The 19,357-nt window shown below is 47.0% G+C and overlaps 1 protein-coding gene across 1 annotated transcript in view; it reads left to right on the plus strand.

The window, feature by feature from the left end:
- LOC109857154 (homeobox protein homothorax) overlaps positions 1-19,357 on the plus strand; it is a 298,008-nt gene that overhangs the window by 34,234 nt on the left and 244,417 nt on the right. Inside the window, exons 5-6 of the mRNA XM_020433208.1 lie at positions 8,685-8,735; positions 15,424-15,615. Coding sequence (XP_020288797.1) covers positions 8,685-8,735; positions 15,424-15,615 — 243 coding nt within the window. The remainder of the gene's footprint in view (positions 1-8,684; positions 8,736-15,423; positions 15,616-19,357) is intronic.

Consider the following 19,357-nt stretch of genomic DNA (forward strand, 5'->3'; position numbering starts at 1 on the left):
GGTGGCGATATTATATCCTTGAGTGCCGTGACGTTTCTTTTTTTTTTTTTTTTTTTTTTTTTTTTTTTGCCGCGGCAGTTCGTGAATTAGGAATAAAAGAACTCCGGGTTCGGACAACGAGCGGCGACGGGACGTCCGGGGGTCCGAGTGTCCCGCAGAGACTTCTCGAAAGGGAAACCGCGGATAGGACCGAGAGAGAGAAAGAGAGAGGAGAGCGAAAACCGTGGCGAATGTGTAAAGTATAATGTAACTGAAGGACTGCCGGATGCAACCACTCGGGTGGTCTTTTATGCATCGGTCCTTCAGACCGATGCGTGTTCACATCCGTGGCCTTGAGCATCTTTTGTAACCCAATTGTTTTTTAAGTAAAGTAGCTCTTGGCAATAAGTTTTTTTTTTCACTCAAGACTTTTATCCATAATTCTCTTGCAAGTACATGTTTTACCGCATGCGCGCGTATGTCAAGCACATTACATCGATAAATCGAAGGTCTCAGCAAGGTAAAAGTTTGAAGGAAATTGAATATGTACGTTGTTTTTTCAAATACAAATTCGAGCAGCTATTTTGATTGATTATGACGTGGTTTTCATCAAATATCTCGAATCAGATATTCAATATCGGCATTGATGACACCTATTATTCATCTTGTCCCAATCGCGATGAGATTAAAAAATCCGTAGATAAGTCGGTCGCGACTCAGACAGGGAAAACAAGAGCCAAATTTCGACTCGAGTTTACACAACGAAAGTATTTGATCATCGTTACGCGACGTTAAGTCGAGCGTCGATTATCGGTCGCTCGTGAAATGCACGTCAAATATTTAAGCAAGCCACGGCGCACACGTCATCGTCGAGTGCCGCGCGCGAGAGAGAAAGAGATGGAATCGCGTGTCGTCTAATAATTTCGGCACGTTGAAGCGCGGCTACGAATTAATTAGGCGCGCGCGAGCGAGCACACATGAAGAACGACAAGGCGGGAATGAAACACCGCCTTGTCGCAAAATTATGAGCGCGATGTGCATACACGCGCTCTTATCGGCGAGGGGTCATCGCGTATCAATATTCAAACTGATTAAGCTTCGACGTGTTCGTATATCTGTGCACTGGATATCCGATAAGAGCGGACAAACATACGCGGATCCCGAGCACGTGCTCGAACAAACGCGAAACACTTTAAACAGCTTGCGCTACGCGCTCGCTCGCAAGAGAAGTTTCGCGCGCTCGTTAAGTTAGCTACCGCTCGTAAATACCGCGAATGTTTTATTTATACGGCGTGTATCCCGCGGCAGAAATTGATTTTATAATTTCCACATCGCGGGCAGTAATTAGCGGCGCGGCGTCGTCGACGATGCGTAACGGTTGAAACAAAAAAAAAAAAAAAAGATACATTGTGCTCGACGAAATGGATTTTCCGAGTAACAAAACGGCGCGGATGATACGGCGCTTACAGCTCCGTTCGGTGATTATTCCAAGAAAATGAGAGGCATGTATACACACACACACACACAAGACTAACGAGAAGGACGAGCAATCTGCGCGAGCCGATCAGGCGACGATCAAGGGCGCATAAAATAATTCCCCCGAGTCGAGCGAGTGGCCGTTTCAGTGGTCGCGAAGACGTCCCATGGCGTGCGTGCGTCGGGCCTACCTTCCGTGGCGCGCGTTTTACTCACGAGTTTATATCGCTCCGGTGTGGAAGCGACGACGAGAAAAAGAAAAACAAAACAGACACAGCAAACGAACACACAGCGCTTCTTCTGCCGGCTCGTTAAAACGCTTGATATGTAGTCGAAAATATTCACAAAAATGCAGGTGCGATCGAAGCTCGTATTTCTGTCTTCCGGCAGCATATCGATGCTGCTTAAATGTTCAATGATGATAATAAACACAAAAAATCATAATTATCTGAAGATAACAAACATTACTTGATATTTGTTTGATTATATCAGTGTTTGTTTGTTTGTTTATTTGTTTTTTTTTTTTTTAAGGTGAATACGTAAACACGCGTACTCTGTAGTATCAAAAGATTCCGAAAGAAATTTTGTTCTATTAATTATTTTTATATTACGTTCACGAGTTGCTTCGAGATCTGTTTGGTGGATTTTGAAACATTTGTTATTCCGTTTGTACGCGCAAAGTAACGCAAGCAGAAGAATATTTGATGTAATATAAATGGTTAGATCGTGTGTGTGCTCTTCAGATTTTTCGGGATATTATTTGCCGCTAACATGTTTTTGGCTCCGTGTTTCGATTTTCTTGTCTCGCAACTGGCGAGAGACCGGAGTCAGCGGCCGAGGAATCACGCGACGCGCCCTTTCTTCGTTTTTCTTCGTTTCCTCCGTTTATCCGGGCGCCCGTAGTGGTTCCTCAGGTTCGTTTCGTGGTTTCTTCTTTGCCACACGCGCCCTTATACATATATACATACACCATCGGGCCTTCTTTCTATATGAGACTTTGGGCTTGGGGTTATATTACGGCGGGCTAGAGACCTCTTCTCTCTTTCCTTCTCTTTCCTCTCTTCGAAGCCCCGTGACTTTGCGCCGAGTCGCCGGGACTATAAATCTCCGGCTATTAAGACGGTAGTCCGCCGTTTTGATGGCCCGTGCCAGGACGCACTATCATCTTAATACCGCGTTACGTGCACGTGCGAGATGCCCGAAGTGCTTGCGCTCTACATAAACGTCCTGTGGAGACATCCTGATCGGTTGTTAGTGCCATTGCTATTAATACTTCGAATGCAAATATAGTTTGCTGATTCGCATTTGAATTAAATCTCACAAAAATTAATATATGATCTATCGATCTATCTATATAATCGACGATATCTATGCGTATTTTATTCTATATCTTTTTTGTTTATGTGAAAATAGTATTTCCTCTCTCTCTTTCTCTCTCTCTCTCTGTTTCTCTCTAGATTTTTTAACGATAGCAAAGTTTGTTTTGCCTTGTTACAAACGTTCTTTAAAATAATATTTCTTTTAAAATAATATTAGCAATACCGATAATCGAGAGGATACGGCGCACGGCCACCTACCGGAACTACAAGTAGGCGCGGCGTGTTTGTGGTTGACAAGTATCACACGATTTAACAATGTTTAAATATTGTCGCTTCGAGTGTCTTCGTGCGTTTCGAGCGCGCGGCCAGGTCGGTAGATAAACGGTCCCTTGCTTGCACAACGCTCTCGACTACCACGTAGTCGTATCGTCGTCGGTTGTTCACCTTACCTCCTCGCATACACGCATCATCGAAACACGGGGGAATGGTGTATCTCCCGTAAACCGAAATATAGATATTTTTTGTAATTGTTGCAACCGAACGCGCGGCGTTTGCAGCGTGTATTTTCTTGATATCATCAACTACGAACGATCGACACTTCAATGCTGCTTTTATTTACTTCAATAAATAAAGCTTATATCAAGGAAAAAATGTTGCGCACGATAGACGCTGCGTCTGGACAAAGTTGCGGCGAATGAGTAAGTCGCGCGGACAGTCGCGGCGAACACGATCGTGCGACATCGGCTGATTGAAAATTAATTGCCGCGCGGGTCGAGACGGGTGAGACGTCGTCGTTGGCGATAATACTCGGCGGGATTTTTTTTGCGAGATTTAACGCCGAGCACGCACGAGGCGATAATGAAACCGATTGAAACGTCGCGAAACGGTAATCTGCGCGGTTGGTAGTCGACACAGAGAGAGAGAGAGAGAGAGAATGAGGGGGACAGAGAGATTGGACTATAATCCGAGGGAAGAGAAGAGAGAGAGACGGACTACGCTCTCTTGCCTCGTAAATCACTGGACATCGATAAGAGTCGTCGCGGCGTCCGCGCGATGTTTCTCGTTAATAATTGATACAATTAACGGCCATTCATTAGAGTCGCTTGCATGTAGGCAGGCACAGCGAACGCCGACCCACACACACACACACACACACTTTCTCTTTCTCTCTCTTTCTCTCTCTCTCTTTCTCTCTTTCGTAATGCAATTTACATCTCGTCCCGTCGATCTGTCTTTGCTCGATATTGCAACGCGCGTCTGTCGCGTTGCGATCGTCAAGCAATTTTTGACGCTCACCTTTGAGCGTCAATCGAGAATTTACGGTTGTACGTCGGTACAAGTCGCGTCACTTCGCTCGCTCGTGATTTCATCTCTCACATCTGCGAGATCGTGTGCGTAGATTCGATTAAAATCGACTAGAGCGAGAGTATTTCTACGGCAAATTGCAATTTCATACCCGTTCTCGCGACGTGCCGTTTATGTACTCGCCGCGTGAGACTCGCGGCGGCGTATTACCGCGAGACATGACAGTCTCGCGGGAATCGACGCGGTTTCACTAACAGCTTTACGCGCCTTTAAGATTATTAGATCGCTTGTTTTTCCAGAGAATCTTCGACGAAACCTCGCGGTAACCGTTTCTCTCGAGTTCGCGTTCTTTGCTTCTTTCCTGTATCTTTATCGCGTTCAGTCGTCTCTTCTTCTTTCACAATTTTCTGTTTTCTCTATGCTCGGTTCCATCCGATGTGATACTTTCATTTCTCCGCGCGCACACGTGACTCCGAAGAACGAACGTCGTGCGAACTCACAGAAGGTGCGAGATGCTCGTTAATTAATTAGGTATGTCGAATCGATAACGACGCCTCTCGTCGACGCGGCCACGTTTATACATATGTATTGCGACTTTATGAATTCTTTCCCGCGCGCGAGTAAGTGTCCGGGGCCGCGCGTCGCCCACCACAGTCGACCATTCTCTCTATCTCTCTTTATATCTCTGGCGATCTCTTCACCCTTTTGGTGGTCTCTCACTTTCGCTCGCCGGCAGCCATCTCGTTTTCTTTTTTTCCGTGCGTGCGTGCGCGCGCGCACACACGTATACGCAGACTAATTAATATGAAGCTTAAGCCCATCTGCCCGGCACAAGGTTCACCTATGTGCTGCGGGTATCGACCTGGCTATATCGCGATGTAACGATCTCATCAAGGCCGAATCACGGTCTTCATCGTACTTCGCTCGAAAGTGTTGAAAACGAGCGGTGCATTTACGCGCGAAGATTTATGCCCGAGAGCGGCCGAGATCGAATTTAATTCTCTCAAAAATTGCCGCAATCAATTATAAGATGCTAATCGCGACGCTTTAACGAACCGCGGAACGGATTGACCCGCCTGAAATTTTTATATGCCGTTTCTTTAGCCTTGATAACCGCGCGGCTTCATAACCAAGGAATTTACATTTATATTAATAATGACAGTTATGTGTGCGCGGATTTATAAGAAAAACGATCGGAAGAACAACATACATAGAGCGGGGGAGGAGAGAGGGAGAGGGAGGATTACACTGTGTTTAATACACACAGACGCGCGTGTAATGGAATCGATTGGCGCAAAAGTGGGACATTGGTGCACGCCCGCATTTACATCATTGACAGCATCCAATTAATTTTGTCAATTTAAAGAGATGCATAAATTAATTGACAACAACTCCGGCAACAAGTGCGCGCGCATTCTTCATTATTACTCGTAAAAAATAAAGACGAAGACAAATCTTGTTCGATAAGTAGATACTCCGTCATCTTTCTCGCTTCTGCCATAAATTAAGTCTTGCAAATTTATTAATTTTTGCCGATCTTTTTGGAGATGGGAAAATAAATTATACAATGATGACTTGAAAAAAAAAAAAAAGATTTAGATTGATGCTTGTAGTTTTTGATACCGACAAGATTTTACGAGTTTATTCATAATTCACGACGAACGTGGTGGTCTCCGCACACAAAATATATCCACAAGTGCGTAAGCACTCGCCAGACGTTGGCAGCATCCGCGAGGCGCGAAGCCCCGACGCAACGCTCTCATTTACGCTCGTACGTGAGCATCGCGTATCTCGCGCATACATCACGCGTTCGTCGGTGCAGCATGCATCGCGCGTCACGGTGCAGTGGCGCTCGAGTGGAAGCGACCGGGGAAGAGAAGGCAGAGGAAAAAAAGGAAGGAGAGCCGCGCACACGCTGATGAAGGAACGAAAGAGAGCGAGAGGGGTTTCACTCCCGACGAAGTGGGGGCACCCTTCGTCGCCGGGCGTTGCTTCCGACTGCGTCGTCCCTGTCGGCTTATAAATAACACCATCTCCCTGTTTCTTCGTGCGTTTCTCAGTTTTTCTTCTCTCTGCCCCTTCGCTTCTTCTTCCTTCTCGGGACCCTTTCCTCGCCTCTCCTTCTGCGAGATACTCGACCGCTCTCGCAAGCCTAATTAATAACACGTGATGAGCGATCGTGGCAAAACCTCCCGAGCCGAAAGATCGCGGGCGAGGGGAGCCGGCGAGAAAATGCGAGAGTGAGTGAGTGACGGGAGACGTGATCTGGACTAGACATCGCGAGGAGTCTCACATCGCGCGACAGCTAGACGCACAAACGTGCTGTTGTTGAAGCTGTCTAGCTACTGAAACGATAATAAAGACAGTATTTATGTGTGTTTTGACGATATAAATATTTCCGTGTAATTAATATATCAAGAAAAAATGCGACGGAATCAATCGATCGATCACAGCTGATAATAGTTGATCGTAGTTGAGATAATTTGTTTGCATCTAAAAATTGGGATGGATAGAGTAAAAAGAGATTAACGTAATCTTTTGGTTTTTTTTAGAAGAAATTTATTTTTCTTGTTTTCACGAACATGTGGATTACAAAAAAAGCTTTCCGATAATTTCTTACAAATCTGTCGGAACGCGAGAAGGATATTCGTGATGCTGCTCTCGCGGGGATCGGTTAATGACGAGTATGCACGAGAGCTCGCGATGCGTCGTGGTAACTACGTCGTTATTGGTCGGGGGAGCAACAAAACTGTCGGATATAGAGAACACATTGTGTGTAATGTCGAAGGCGAGGAGGAGAGACGAGAAACACGTCGTGGCGAATCGTCTCCTCGCACCATCTCGCGAAGGAGCACCCGGGTGTTCTGCGTTGTGTGTTCGTTACTGGACCGATACCATCTTCGCTTTTTCTCTCCCGCTCTCTCTCTCTCTTTCCCGGCGCGTTCTTGTTTCTCTTCTTATCTACTTCGCCCTATCCCCTTCTCCTTCATCTGCTTCTTCGCTGTCCGTTCGCTGACGAGGAGAGGGGCTCTCGAAGTGTCGAAGACCCGATACATATTTCCTTCCTTCGTCGACGCCGACATTCCCGGTGTACAATGCGGACGATTGTTTCGTTCTACTTTCGAGTGTTCGTTGTCGTCGCTAATTTCGAAATACGAAGCTAATCGGACAACTTCCGAGTTGGGGATACTCTTACATTATCATGTATCTTGTACTTATTTTCAATTTATTTCTTTTTACAATCGCTTACAGCATTAGCCGGTTTATTTAGGGAAGAAACAGTATCTTTGAAAACTAAATTCACCAAATATACGTGCATGCGCGCGCGCGTGTGTGTGTGTGTGTGTGTGTCGTAATCTTTAATTTTATTTCATTCGGAATGTAATGTAGTTTCCATTTGCCGCGTACGAGCACCGAAATGCACTTCGCAGACCGTGATATCTTTCGTCCGCTTGTCGCTCGTGCTGGTTGTTACAAGCTCGGACGTTATATACCTGCATCGTTTAGAGAGTATTCTTCCTTCGGTGAAAGAGGGAGCGGGAGACGGCAGGCAAAGACTTCGGAGGAGTCCACTATCTCAGGGAGCACCGCTCCCATCGCGACCGCTTCGTTATCGGCCGCGTGGAATCATAATGGACCATAATTGCATAAATATAATGTTAATTAACAATTAAGATTGCCGCTTTGCCTAATTGAATCGCCGCTTCTGCTGTCTCCGAGGGGGGAAACGACATCGCCGCAACGTACGACCTCCTCCTCCTCGCGGTGAGGTGATTTTGTCGAGGAAGGTCTCGGGTGGCCTTAAACGTTAATAGCATATCGGAAAATTATACCGATGGTCCTTCCCGTCGACTACGCGCTTTCGATATCTCTCGTCTCGAAAAACAACCATTACCCCTTCTCGCGTCGACGACAGGGGGTATGTACACATATATTTACTTGTGTCGATCTGTTCTATTATTTTTTCAAACATCGTTGCACGCGCGGCGCACGATTGAAGATAAATTTCTCCCCTCTGTCCCTCCCCCCCGGAACATGATTCTTTATTTTTGTTCTCGGACGAGAAACGGAAAACGCGCAGACTGCGAGCTGACAGTTTCGCATCGCGACCTTTTTTGCATCTCTTCGTTGGTCGTTCACCCGCCGCGATATCGAACACTGTCAACGTTCGCCACCGCGCGAATTCCCGAGTTGAGATGCGCAATTAGCGCGGAACGCAGTAATAATAAATATTCCCGTTAATAACCGTCGCGCCGCCGACATGGCGGCCATCTTTGTTACATCGCGATATTTGCCGGAAGAGATAAATGAAAGCGCGGGAGCAAAAATAAAAAATTAAAAAAAAAAAAAAACAAAACAAAATCGAATCCACGCCGGAGAATCCATGACCGTCGATCTGTTGCCGAGCTGCCGTTGACGATGCAGCAGCGCGTGGTTAAATCATGTCTGCTTCATGTTTCCTTCTACTCTGTCCCCCTTGCCCAGTCCCTTCTTCGTCGCTCCTCCCTCCACCCCTCGCCCTGGTCCGAACCAGCTTCTACCATCCGATGCCTTTTTTCTGCCTCTGTCGAATGCATTTTATTCAATTCTTTTTTCTCGTTTCAGATGGTTCAAGCGATTCAGGTCCTCCGGTTTCACCTCCTTGAGCTTGAAAAGGTGAGTATTCTTCACGTCTACATTATGAGACTCGTCATAACGTTACGTATAACCCAATCGATAAGACGCGACGGACGTACATGTATCAATCTCATTTATTACAACATATATGTATCTTGCAGTTTTTAAAATAGAAAACGTATAATTATTTTATTTTAAATATCAACTCTAAAAATGGCACGAGATATTTACACGTTTCGCAGTAACTGTCGTTACTTTCCTTCGGCTTCGAGAAGTTCGCGTGAAAATCACGCGTTGCTGACGCAAGAAGCAGTTTTCTACTTGAGACCAGTAGTAGTGTGTACACCGCCGACTGGAAATTCTCGCGATCGGCCTCATTGTAAGAGATTACCGCGCCCGCCTGCCGATAAGTCGCCTTTAACACCTGAAAAAACGACTGTTATGACTACGGGGGCAATTTTCCGTAATTGCAGTGAAAGCTCGGAGCCGCTCGACATCTACGGGCGCGCGTTCTCGTCGGAACCGCGACTACGACTCTAAGGCGCGTAAGTGGAGTCATTTTGCTGTCCAACGCTCGCGCGCGCGCGCGCACACACGGCTGGACGGACGCGTTTACCTCTTTCGCAGTTTGTTTGCTCTCGGAACGGCAGTCTCGTTTCTTAGCTTTTTTTTTTTTATTCCCTCTTTTTTGTCGTCCGTTGCGGCACCTCCCCTTCTTTCCGATCGGCCGAGCAAAATGACAATATGCGCGAACGACGTACCTCCCCCCGGCAGTCAACTCAGTCAGCCAGTGCGACGACGTGGAATTATACGGTCGCGGTGAAAGTGAGACATCTGTCGAGGGAAATTTAGACGCGCGCGGGCTTTTCGTCGACGACGGCGCGCGCGAACGTTTTCCTCGTTGGCCACTTGCGTTTTTCTCGCGCAACTTCGTCTTCCTCGCGTTGCGCACTTCGACAAAGAGAAGAAGGATAATAATGGGCGTCCTCTCGCTCTCGGGTGCGGCGATTTTTCGACAAGCTCTCTCCTCCCTTTTTCTCCTTGTTGCCGAGGAGCCGCGCCGCGGGACACGGAGGCGGGTCTGGTTTACCCAGACGCTTTTTGCGCCGATATTTTATCATACAAAATAGCGGACATCCATCGCATTTCCATCGAAATGGCAGCTGACGTGGTGGCTGCAGCCATTGGCCGTCTTGCGCGCCTCCTCGACGTTCCTCTCGTCGCGGGGCGAGATAAACCCAGATTCGATCGCAATTTTACAGCAATTTCTCTAATTCGCGTTGATTATATTATGTTATAATGTCCGCGCGCACACCATCCGCGGCGGCCGCTACACTTCGACTCGCGTATCTTCGATTGCGCGCGATTACTCGTTCCACGAAGATTCCGTCCGTTGACAGAAAATTGGCTGAACTTCCACCTTGGCGTCGCTGTACGTAAATGGAATGCGTATCTGTGAAATAGAATTAAGTGGAATATAAATTTTGGCGATAATTTCCACGCGAATATTTGACACGACGCATTCCGGACTGGACGAGAAGGAGTCATTAAGCCAGGTGGATAAATCACCGAAACTCGGCGCGGCTCCCTCGCCCTTCGACTTATCCGCGCATGGACGGCGAATGAATTTACTAATTGGAGCTCGAAATTACGCGGCGTACGTTTATCGCTTCTTGCTTCTTGTTGCTACTCGTGCCTTCTAAATTTGTCGTCGTTAATGGAGGCACACGATTAAGGAAATTGACGGACGCGCGCGTTGCGGAAGATAGCGACTCGCGGCCTCTGGTGTATATTCTTTCGCGTGGAAAAACGATTACCGCGTGAGTGTTCGCGGCGGATTGTTAATGCACGCGAACCTCCCGGACTTCGTCACGAGCGCGCCGAATCCCCGCAGATGAAGCGCGGCTTGGCACGCCATCGACGGTAACGGAGATTGAAACGTTTCTGGTCCCCGGGGCCTCCTCTAGACGAGACGAGACGAGACGAGACGCGAGCGAACGGAGCGGAATGCAGCGGGCGCGCGATGAAGAAGATTCCATAAATATCTGTGCTCGAAGTGGAGGAGAGAAAGAGGAGGATAGAGAGCGCAAATAAAGAGAGAAAGAGAGAGAAAGAGAGCAGCGTAGAAAATGGGAGAGAGAGAGAACCAATGGAGGGAGGCTTATGGTAGCCCGCGGTGCTGCGCTTCGTGCATTTAACATTTTCGAACCAATCGCGTATTAGCATAATTACGTTTTGCCGGGGCCCGGTGCGCGGAAGGAAGGTCCGGTCAGGCCCTCTCCCTCCCTTCTCTCTCTTTCTCTTTTTTTTCTCTCTTTCTTCCTCGTTGCGCGTTTGCGATATTTTCTGGCGGCGCGCGGTTTGTCTCTTTTTCTCTCTCCCTTTCCTTTCCGCCGTTCTATCCTCTAGACTTCTCTCTTTCTTCCATCGTCTCTCGCAGGACTCCGGACAGCCGCCTCGCGTACACCGGTTAGAGGAGCGGTAAATTTCTTATGGGATATATTATGGCGTACACAGTGCATACCAACGGGATTCGTACTGGTACAACACGCGGGCGACCTTCCCCTGCCCGCGGACGCGCCGCGCACGAAACTGGTTCTAAACCTATGCCAGCGCACGTTGTTTCCTCCTACTGGGGACATCGTCGTGTTTCTATGTGCACGTACGTACGTGCCTTACGAGCTTTCGGACATCTCTCGGTAGTCTCGTTATTTTGATGAAAATAATTAGAGAAGAGAATTAAGCCTCGCGCGAGGTTCCTAGTAAAATTTTCGACAATAAAAATTCTTTCATAAAGTGTTTCTAAAAGCGATAAAAAAAACTTTGCAAATATTTATTCCACGTGTGAACTTGAAATGTTTATTTGAAAATAATCTGTGACGGAAAATAAAAAATTCAAAACGAAGTCGTCATCGGTAGAAACGACGATGGAAAGGGAAGGAAACCGTAAGCTACGCACACCCGGTATACACAGATATCCTGTGCGTGCCGTAAGGGTGGTCAGGTTGGCGAATCGGGGAGACCGAGACAGACACCCCGAAACCTTCATTACCTTCGGCTTCAAAGGAGCCCATTGTGCCGTAAATGGGGTTCCCCGTGTTCCTTCTTTTCTGCTCTCTCGCTCGTATGTACCTTGGATCCGCTCCATTCTTCGGCGTTTGCCTTTCCGAGAGTTCCGTGAAGGAGACGAGGAAGGCAGGGGGGCGGATGGGGCGGATGTAAGATAGGGAGAGGTGAGAGAAACGCCGAGCGTTTCACCCGTTCTTTCCTTCGTTTACGTAAATTTTCGGGCAATTTTCGGGGGACCGAGAATGAAAAGAGGTACGAGGTCTCCCCGAGTTCGTATAATGTCGCAGCGGGCGCGCGGAACAGTAGTCTTTCTTTCCTTCTATGATAACAGGGACGTCTGACAAAAAGGTAGGATCGTTTAAATGCTCTCTTTGAATTGAGAACTGGTTTCCGAGCGGTGTCGGTCTTCGTCTTTTTCGTAGCACATGGTACAATTATGGAGTGTGGTGTAAGATATTAAAAAATTGACAAATTACACGTTGACGCAAAATTTATTTACATGTATTGATACTCCTCTCGCGCAATTTTGCGAGTAATTTACGAAACAAATCACGTTAGATTACAGACCGAGGCTCTCAAATTGCTTAAATGTTTGCTTTAAAGACAGTTAAAATCAAGGTTGTCGAAATAATTTTGCGCGCGACCTAAATTCTGACCCAGATATAAAACTCTGATCTCTGGCTGCGCGCGCGCTTGGCATGTGGAGATGTTCTCTCGAAGGCGATGTTTAAGTGAATGGAATTCGGCAAAGGAGCTCAGGCGCGGCGCGCGATTTCTCCTTCGCGCGCATTAAGTCAGTCATGTATATAAAGAGGCGCCATTCCGAATGCATTCAAGCTGTTAAATTGCCCATAAAATGGAAATAATCTCAAGTTACAGCGACATTCCTCGCAACATTGTCAAATGAATCTCATGGCGGGTTTTTACGCTTTACAAAGATTTTTTGTTTCTTATCAAAATTCGCGTTTCTTAAAGATTCCGTTGATGGCGCCATTCCCATCGCGAAACGCGATGACTAATTTTAATTTCACGCTATACTGATACCTCAAAGAGAGCGAGGGAAGACGAACTCGCTTATCGATCCCGAATTGCTTTTCGTTTCCGCTTTCGCGTTTTGTGAAAACATCAATGGAAATCGCATTACTCGCAGTCGTTCGAAGCGTCGATCTCAGCGTCCTCGCTGAAAGTTTAATACGATCGATGCTAACTCTCGATTCCAAATTGAATCGTAATTTAACTTGTGATGAAACTTTAAGTAGCCATATTCAGATTCCGCGAGACTATTTTCGTACGGCGTCCAATTACGAACGCCGGGAGAACGGGGGTCGTAAGATTTGTTTCGTTCGCCAGATAAGAGAGCACTTCGTTCGTATCGCAAGCGGTCACGACGATATCCTCAAATGACATTCTTCTCGAAAAGATCGGACCTAACCCAACCGCGTTGTTCTTTTACTCACGTCGATAACCGCCAAAAGCAATTTTGGGAAAAAGAAAGACACGAACGCATCGAGAGCGCGTCCCGTCATATCGCCGGGTACGACCTCCCTGTATCCTGTATCGGTCTCCCTTTGAGATCATCGTCCACGGTGTAAGATGACGCGATTCAATGGTAGGATAGATTGCAAAAACTCGCGTGCTCTCCGAGGCGATCGTATCATGTTCTGCATCGTAGTTGGAGTGTTCACCAGCTATCGATCCTATCAAAAAATACTTCTTCCGACATTTTCGAGGCACAGTGTTAACATAACTTTTATTATTGCATAAGAGTTTTATTTTAATTGTTTGTCAATATAATTGTTTCGTTATTACAAAATCATCGATTCAAGTTTCTCGATTTTATATTATTTTACTAATTTTTTTTTAATTGTTTATTTTCAATTATTTGCTTACTTCTTGATTGAAGTATAATATATATAATTCTATAAAATTCTAAAATCGGATTGTTATTCGTACACGTAGCGAGCACGACCGATTTGACGCGTTAAACGGTCGGGACGGAGGAGGAGAACGCAGTCTCTTGTACTTCTTTTCTTCGGTGAACATTGTCGTTCGACTCGACTCCCGGCGGATCAAATTCTAACCAGTCCGGCATTATAGCCGCTGTCCTTCGGAGTCTTTCGTCTTCTCCCGCCCGCCCTTAGGTCCCCGCATTAAGAAGAGAGTCTAGTCATCTCGAGGAAGGCATTGTGTTACGGTGCGTTGCGGTGGTACGTCTCGGGGTAAACAACGCGGGAAAAAAGCCCCCCGGATGGAAGAAGCGTGATCGGGAGAAGTGAAGTTGCCGCGTTATCGGACCCGCGCGATGAGGAGGCTCCTTATTTTTAAAGGGAGTTAAACGAGCGCGACGAATGTGTCGGCCGATCGATGCAAAACGTATCGTCGTCCCGCGGTGACTTCGCACAAAACCCATAACGATCTCATTGATCGTTTCTATAATAATATCGTCATTGAATCACCTTCCGCGAGCCGAGCGAAAGCAAGTAATCTCGCAATCTTATCCAATATGTAAAACGTTCGATTAGATTGGATGTATTCACTATTGCCGATCATCGCGAACTCTAAGTCTCTTTTTTTTTTTTTTTTATTTTATTTGTGTTCACTTCTTCTATTGACGATGTGTACGGCCGTTTGCGCAACTCACTTCGAGTGAAGTAATCAAGAATGAAATCGTCTCCGGACTTTGCGATCAATAGAAATTCGATAGCAAGAGACTTTTTTTTTTTTCAAGCGTATCAAGTATACTAAGACAAGCGTATTGTCCTACGATCGCGGTGTACCCGATGATGACCGCCACCATTGGACGGTGGCCACCTACTACGGCAAAGATGGCCGTTCTTTCTATTATGTATAAATGCCTAATAAAAGCATTATGAGTAACCGTTAGAAATGGGCAAGGTGAGACGCGTGAGGTAGTGATCAGGAACGGGGGAGTTGACGGGGGAGGAGAGGGTGTACGTTCGCGAGAACTGTACTGTGGCTTCATAATGCCTCGGCGCGCCGACGATTTACATATAACAAGATAACGATTTTTATTTGCTTTTGCTTATATAATACGTTTATTCTAAACGGAATCAAGGAGGCGAATCAAGAGGCAGAAGGATAGGGAGTCGGGGAGAACGGGGATGAGGCGAGAGCTGGAGGGATGAGTCGAAAAGGGAACGAAGGAGGACCGGCTATCCTATAGGCCTGTCAGGCCTCATTTGCATACATAATATTCTGGTCGACTGGACACCGGTCAGACCTCCTCTCCCTTTCTCTACACTGTCCTTCTCCGTTTGTCCGTTGCATCGGTTTCTCTCCAGCTACCATGCCGCTTCTACGGCCTCGAGATGCGCGCAACCTCCTCCTCCTTCTCCTTCTCCATCTCCATCTTCGTATATCGATACGCCGCGTTCGAGCACGCTGTTGATCGCGTCTCTCTCTTTCTCTTATTCTCTCCGTTCTCTTTCCCCTTCATATCTCTCGCACCGTGGTGAAATCGTGGTTGGATCCATTCGACGGAATCCGTCTATTAATCATTTCCGGCGGCGCGGTTAATCAACCGCCTCCTGTTGGAAAGTAACTTTTGGAAAACGATATCTTCGGGTTCTTCAGCTCGATCTAATTGGTTTTCTACCATAGTTCCGGCTAACGAACGTTTTATTTTCTTCTGTTTCAGGTACACGAGCTCTGCGACAACTTTTGCCATCGGTACATTAGCTGCTTGAAGGGCAAGATGCCGATCGATCTGGTGATCGACGATCGGGAGAGTTCGAAACCACCCGAGTTGGGTAACGGTCTGGACGGCAACGGACCCAGAAGCACCGCCGACAGCACCAGCCATACGGACGGTGCCAGCACGCCGGACGTTGTGAGTACCTCACCAACGTCTTACTATCCGCACGACGCGCTCACTCCCCATCACCACCACCATCACCACCACCATCATCACCATCACCAGAGTCAAAACAATAATAACAATAATAATAATAATCATACTGGGATCGGCAGTACTGCCACTACCACCCCCCTGCAACTGAGCAACCAAAACCAAAGCCAAAACCACCACCCTGCGCCGCAGTCGAACACCACCACTACTACCGCTATCACCCCAAGTAGCGCCGCCACAACTCCCAACTCCCTAAAGCGTACGCACCAACAGATGATGATGGCAGCCGCGGCGGCATCCGCGATGGCCACCTCGCCGCACGCAGCCGCATCCGCGCCCCCTGCGCACGCGCACGCGCACGCCGCCCTCGCCGCCTACAGCATTAGCTCGGCCGTTTATCCGTGCTCGTAATAGACCACGCGACTTCCGTGCCGATTCCGCGAGGCCTCTTCTTTTGTTTCCACTCTCCCGTATCTTTTTCCCGCGACATTACTTCCCCTCCCTCACTTTTCCTTGTCCACGTAATTTGCTTACCCCCCTCATAATTCTACCTCTTCTTCGCCATCGTGTTCCGTTACCTCGTATTCTTCGTGTCGTCAAGCTGCGCGTCGTCGAGCGCTTTCCCGACTAAATCGATGTGATTGGGGGAATAAGAAACAATACGTTCGCCAGTAATCGCACGCGGTTGTTTTTTTTTTCTTTTTACAAGAACGATTTGTCTGTCTGATATGGGATCAAAACTGTATATCGATGACGGGGTTTCGATCGCAAACTGACTGAGCTGGGTTGTGTACGCGCACTGATTGCGAGTATTTCAAACTCGCCTTCTGAAAATCGAAGTCGTACGAGCGTGGGAGTTTCGAACGCGTCAGTTCAGACTTGCGCTTTATTAATATAATAGGGAGACGGGTATCTAGCACCTGAGACCGTGTTGATCGATGTCGAGACGTTTAGTTACCATCTTCTTTTTCAATCTCGTCAGAAAGAAAACAGGGCTCTCGAGATTCCGCGGAGTACGCTGACTCGCGCGATCGAAAAGAGTCGCGCGCGTATTGTTGGATCGGCGCTACTTGTTGGAACTGTCTGGGGTATGTACTCTCTCTACAAGTGTCTCGTACTGCTCCGCGAGAAAGAGCGAAGGACGAGTGTGTCGGTCTTCCTACGGCACTCGACTGGTTTTAAGTTCATTCATTCCGTTCTTCTTCTCGTTCTTTTCTCGCATATATAAACTAGTTATTCGAGAGTGTAGAGTTTATTTATTCGTCGTGTAGGTTTTTTTTACAATTTTTATTCTTGTTAAAGTGTCACTTGTGTTAAGTTTTCTTTGATAAAGCTTGTTAATATTGCGCGTAGAATTTGCGAAAGAAGAAGAAAGGGGAAAAAGAGGAGATCGAAAGTTTCGCGTCGTGTTGGCGAAGTCGGGTGCTGGGTCCCGTCGGGCGTGTTTCTACCGCGAAATCTTCGAGCGCTCGTTACGTAGCGTAAAACTTACTTAACGCGCTCGCGGCGTTATTAACTCGCGCGGCGAGTCTCCGCTCGGTCGTGCCGCAGATCCGACGCGGATTCGATTACGTAAGGCCCGCGTGCGTCTCGTGACGCGGTGGAAGAATGTTTCTAAATCCGTTCCGAGCCAGACAGACAGCAGTCGTCCGTTGACATCGGCCCTCACGATCCGCTTTCAAAACATATTCAGAGATATTCTCGCCCCGAAACCGCCTTGGAAACCAGTCGTGATGGGCTATTATCGGTGCGAGAGAGCGCCGAACGAGGCTCGCGGGCTGGTTCGTAGCCTTATGCAACCGATCCTGCGTTTTGCTCTTCGTGCGGCCGGGACGCGGTCGGGGCCTCTCTTTCCCATCTGCGGGCCGGGGCAGTTATCGGAAATAACGAGATACGCGCGGTTCGCGCGCGCGTTTGTCGGTGAACCGCTTCGAGAAGAGCGAAACCGCTCGCTTTCCCTCCCGCGTTTGTTTCTCTCTCTCTTATTCTCTCACTGCCTTTCCTCCTGTCTCTTCTTTATGGTCTCTTGCGGCACGGCACAACGCACGCGACGTACGTACGGAGAGATATTTGTATAAAAAAAAAAAAAAAAAAAAGCGGCTGAAGAGAGCATTTAGAGGATGAGGGTGCGTTAATGCGCATCAATTCGCGCGATAGCGTCGTCACAAAAGCTCGTCGTCGAACGGATACAGACTCGATAGCGCGGGAAAATCGAGATAATAATTTAAATCACTCTCATTCAAACGACGAAACGTTTTGTTTTTCCGTCGAGCGAGCGATCGTTTTGAGAATCGTTACGAGAAAAAAACGCGCGCGCGGATTGCGCTTTCGGGAGCGTACCAGGTGTACAGGGGGAGTAGATAGACGGCCGGCGAGGTGGATTTTATCGTGATGCAGACACGGTGCGCAAGGTGCGGATAACACGTGCGCGCCGAGTGTTCTTCCCTTAGCTTATTCATTTTTTTTTTATTTTATTTTATTTTTTTTATTACAATGACCGCGTGCGCGCGTTCCATAAGGGCGAGAGAGCGCGCGCGTCTTTTATAGTTTAAACTGCCTCGATGCAGTTGCGCGCGTTGGATGATGATCGATACTATCGCGCGCGGTAGGCGTGTTTACGACAGGCATTATATCGTCTACGCGGCGTCTACTTCCAGGTAGCCTCTCTTTCGTGGGCGTTATACACACGCGCGCGGGTGACGTCGCGGCGCGCGTCTTCATCGATCGAAACCGTGGTAGCGAGAACTAGTAGCAGTTAATGGAGAGCGAATTGATTGAGAGCCGATGTAATCGGATAGGCTCGCGAAGAGAGAGGTATTACCCGTGATCAGGATATACGTAATAGGATATAAATGTTATAGTATACGCATCAGAAGAAATAATAATAATAATAATAATTAAAAAAAAAAAAAAAACGAATTTTGTGTCTATTTTTAAACTGAGAAAGTGATAGGTGATTAACTTTATAGAGTCCGTGAGGAATGAATGAGGTAGAGAAGAGAGTGAGAGTTGTCGTAAAAACGTGCGTGAGTCGTCGTGTTGAGCTCGAGAATAGGCTAATAAATAAACTCATTAATTTATTGAAGTTTTTATTTTTGACGTGTTACCGAGAAAGACACACGAGGCAAAACAAAAAAAAAAAAGACGCGAGAACAAAACTATTTACGAATAAAAAAGTACCAAGAACGTAAACAACGTGCTGTTTCTCCGCGTGAGTGTGTGGTTGTGCGATAGGGATCGAGATTAGCTAGGGCAGCGTTAAACATCATGAAGAAAGTTACGTACACATTATTATTATTTAAAAACAAAACAAACAAAAAAAAATGCGACGAACTCGAGAGCGAAGATGCTAATCAATGTGCGCGAGATGTCCTGTTAGCTTGTAACTAGGTTTCGGTACTCGTAACTAGGGAGTTGTGTGAGGTACAAGTCCTGATCGGCAGGGCGCGCGAGGTCCATCCCCAATCCCCCGTACTTAACCCTTGTGTATTTTGTGATGAGAAAAAACAAATCAAAGAAATCAAATCAAAGAAAAAAAATCAAAAAAAAAAAAAAAAAAAGAAAAAAAAATAGAAAAACAATAATGAAGAATTTTAATAGAAAAGGAGAGAGTGTATTCGAATTCTTCAGCTGGTGCCCCGTTTATCAAAAAATCTATGCGAAAAAAATTCTTCACTATCTTGACACATATTAATGCGATGGCATCATATTAAATATGATATCG

This window comes from Pseudomyrmex gracilis, unplaced genomic scaffold (genome assembly GCF_002006095.1).
Source record: "Pseudomyrmex gracilis isolate BER0280 unplaced genomic scaffold, ASM200609v1 scaffold_148, whole genome shotgun sequence".
NCBI classification, from domain to species: Eukaryota; Metazoa; Arthropoda; class Insecta; order Hymenoptera; family Formicidae; genus Pseudomyrmex; species Pseudomyrmex gracilis.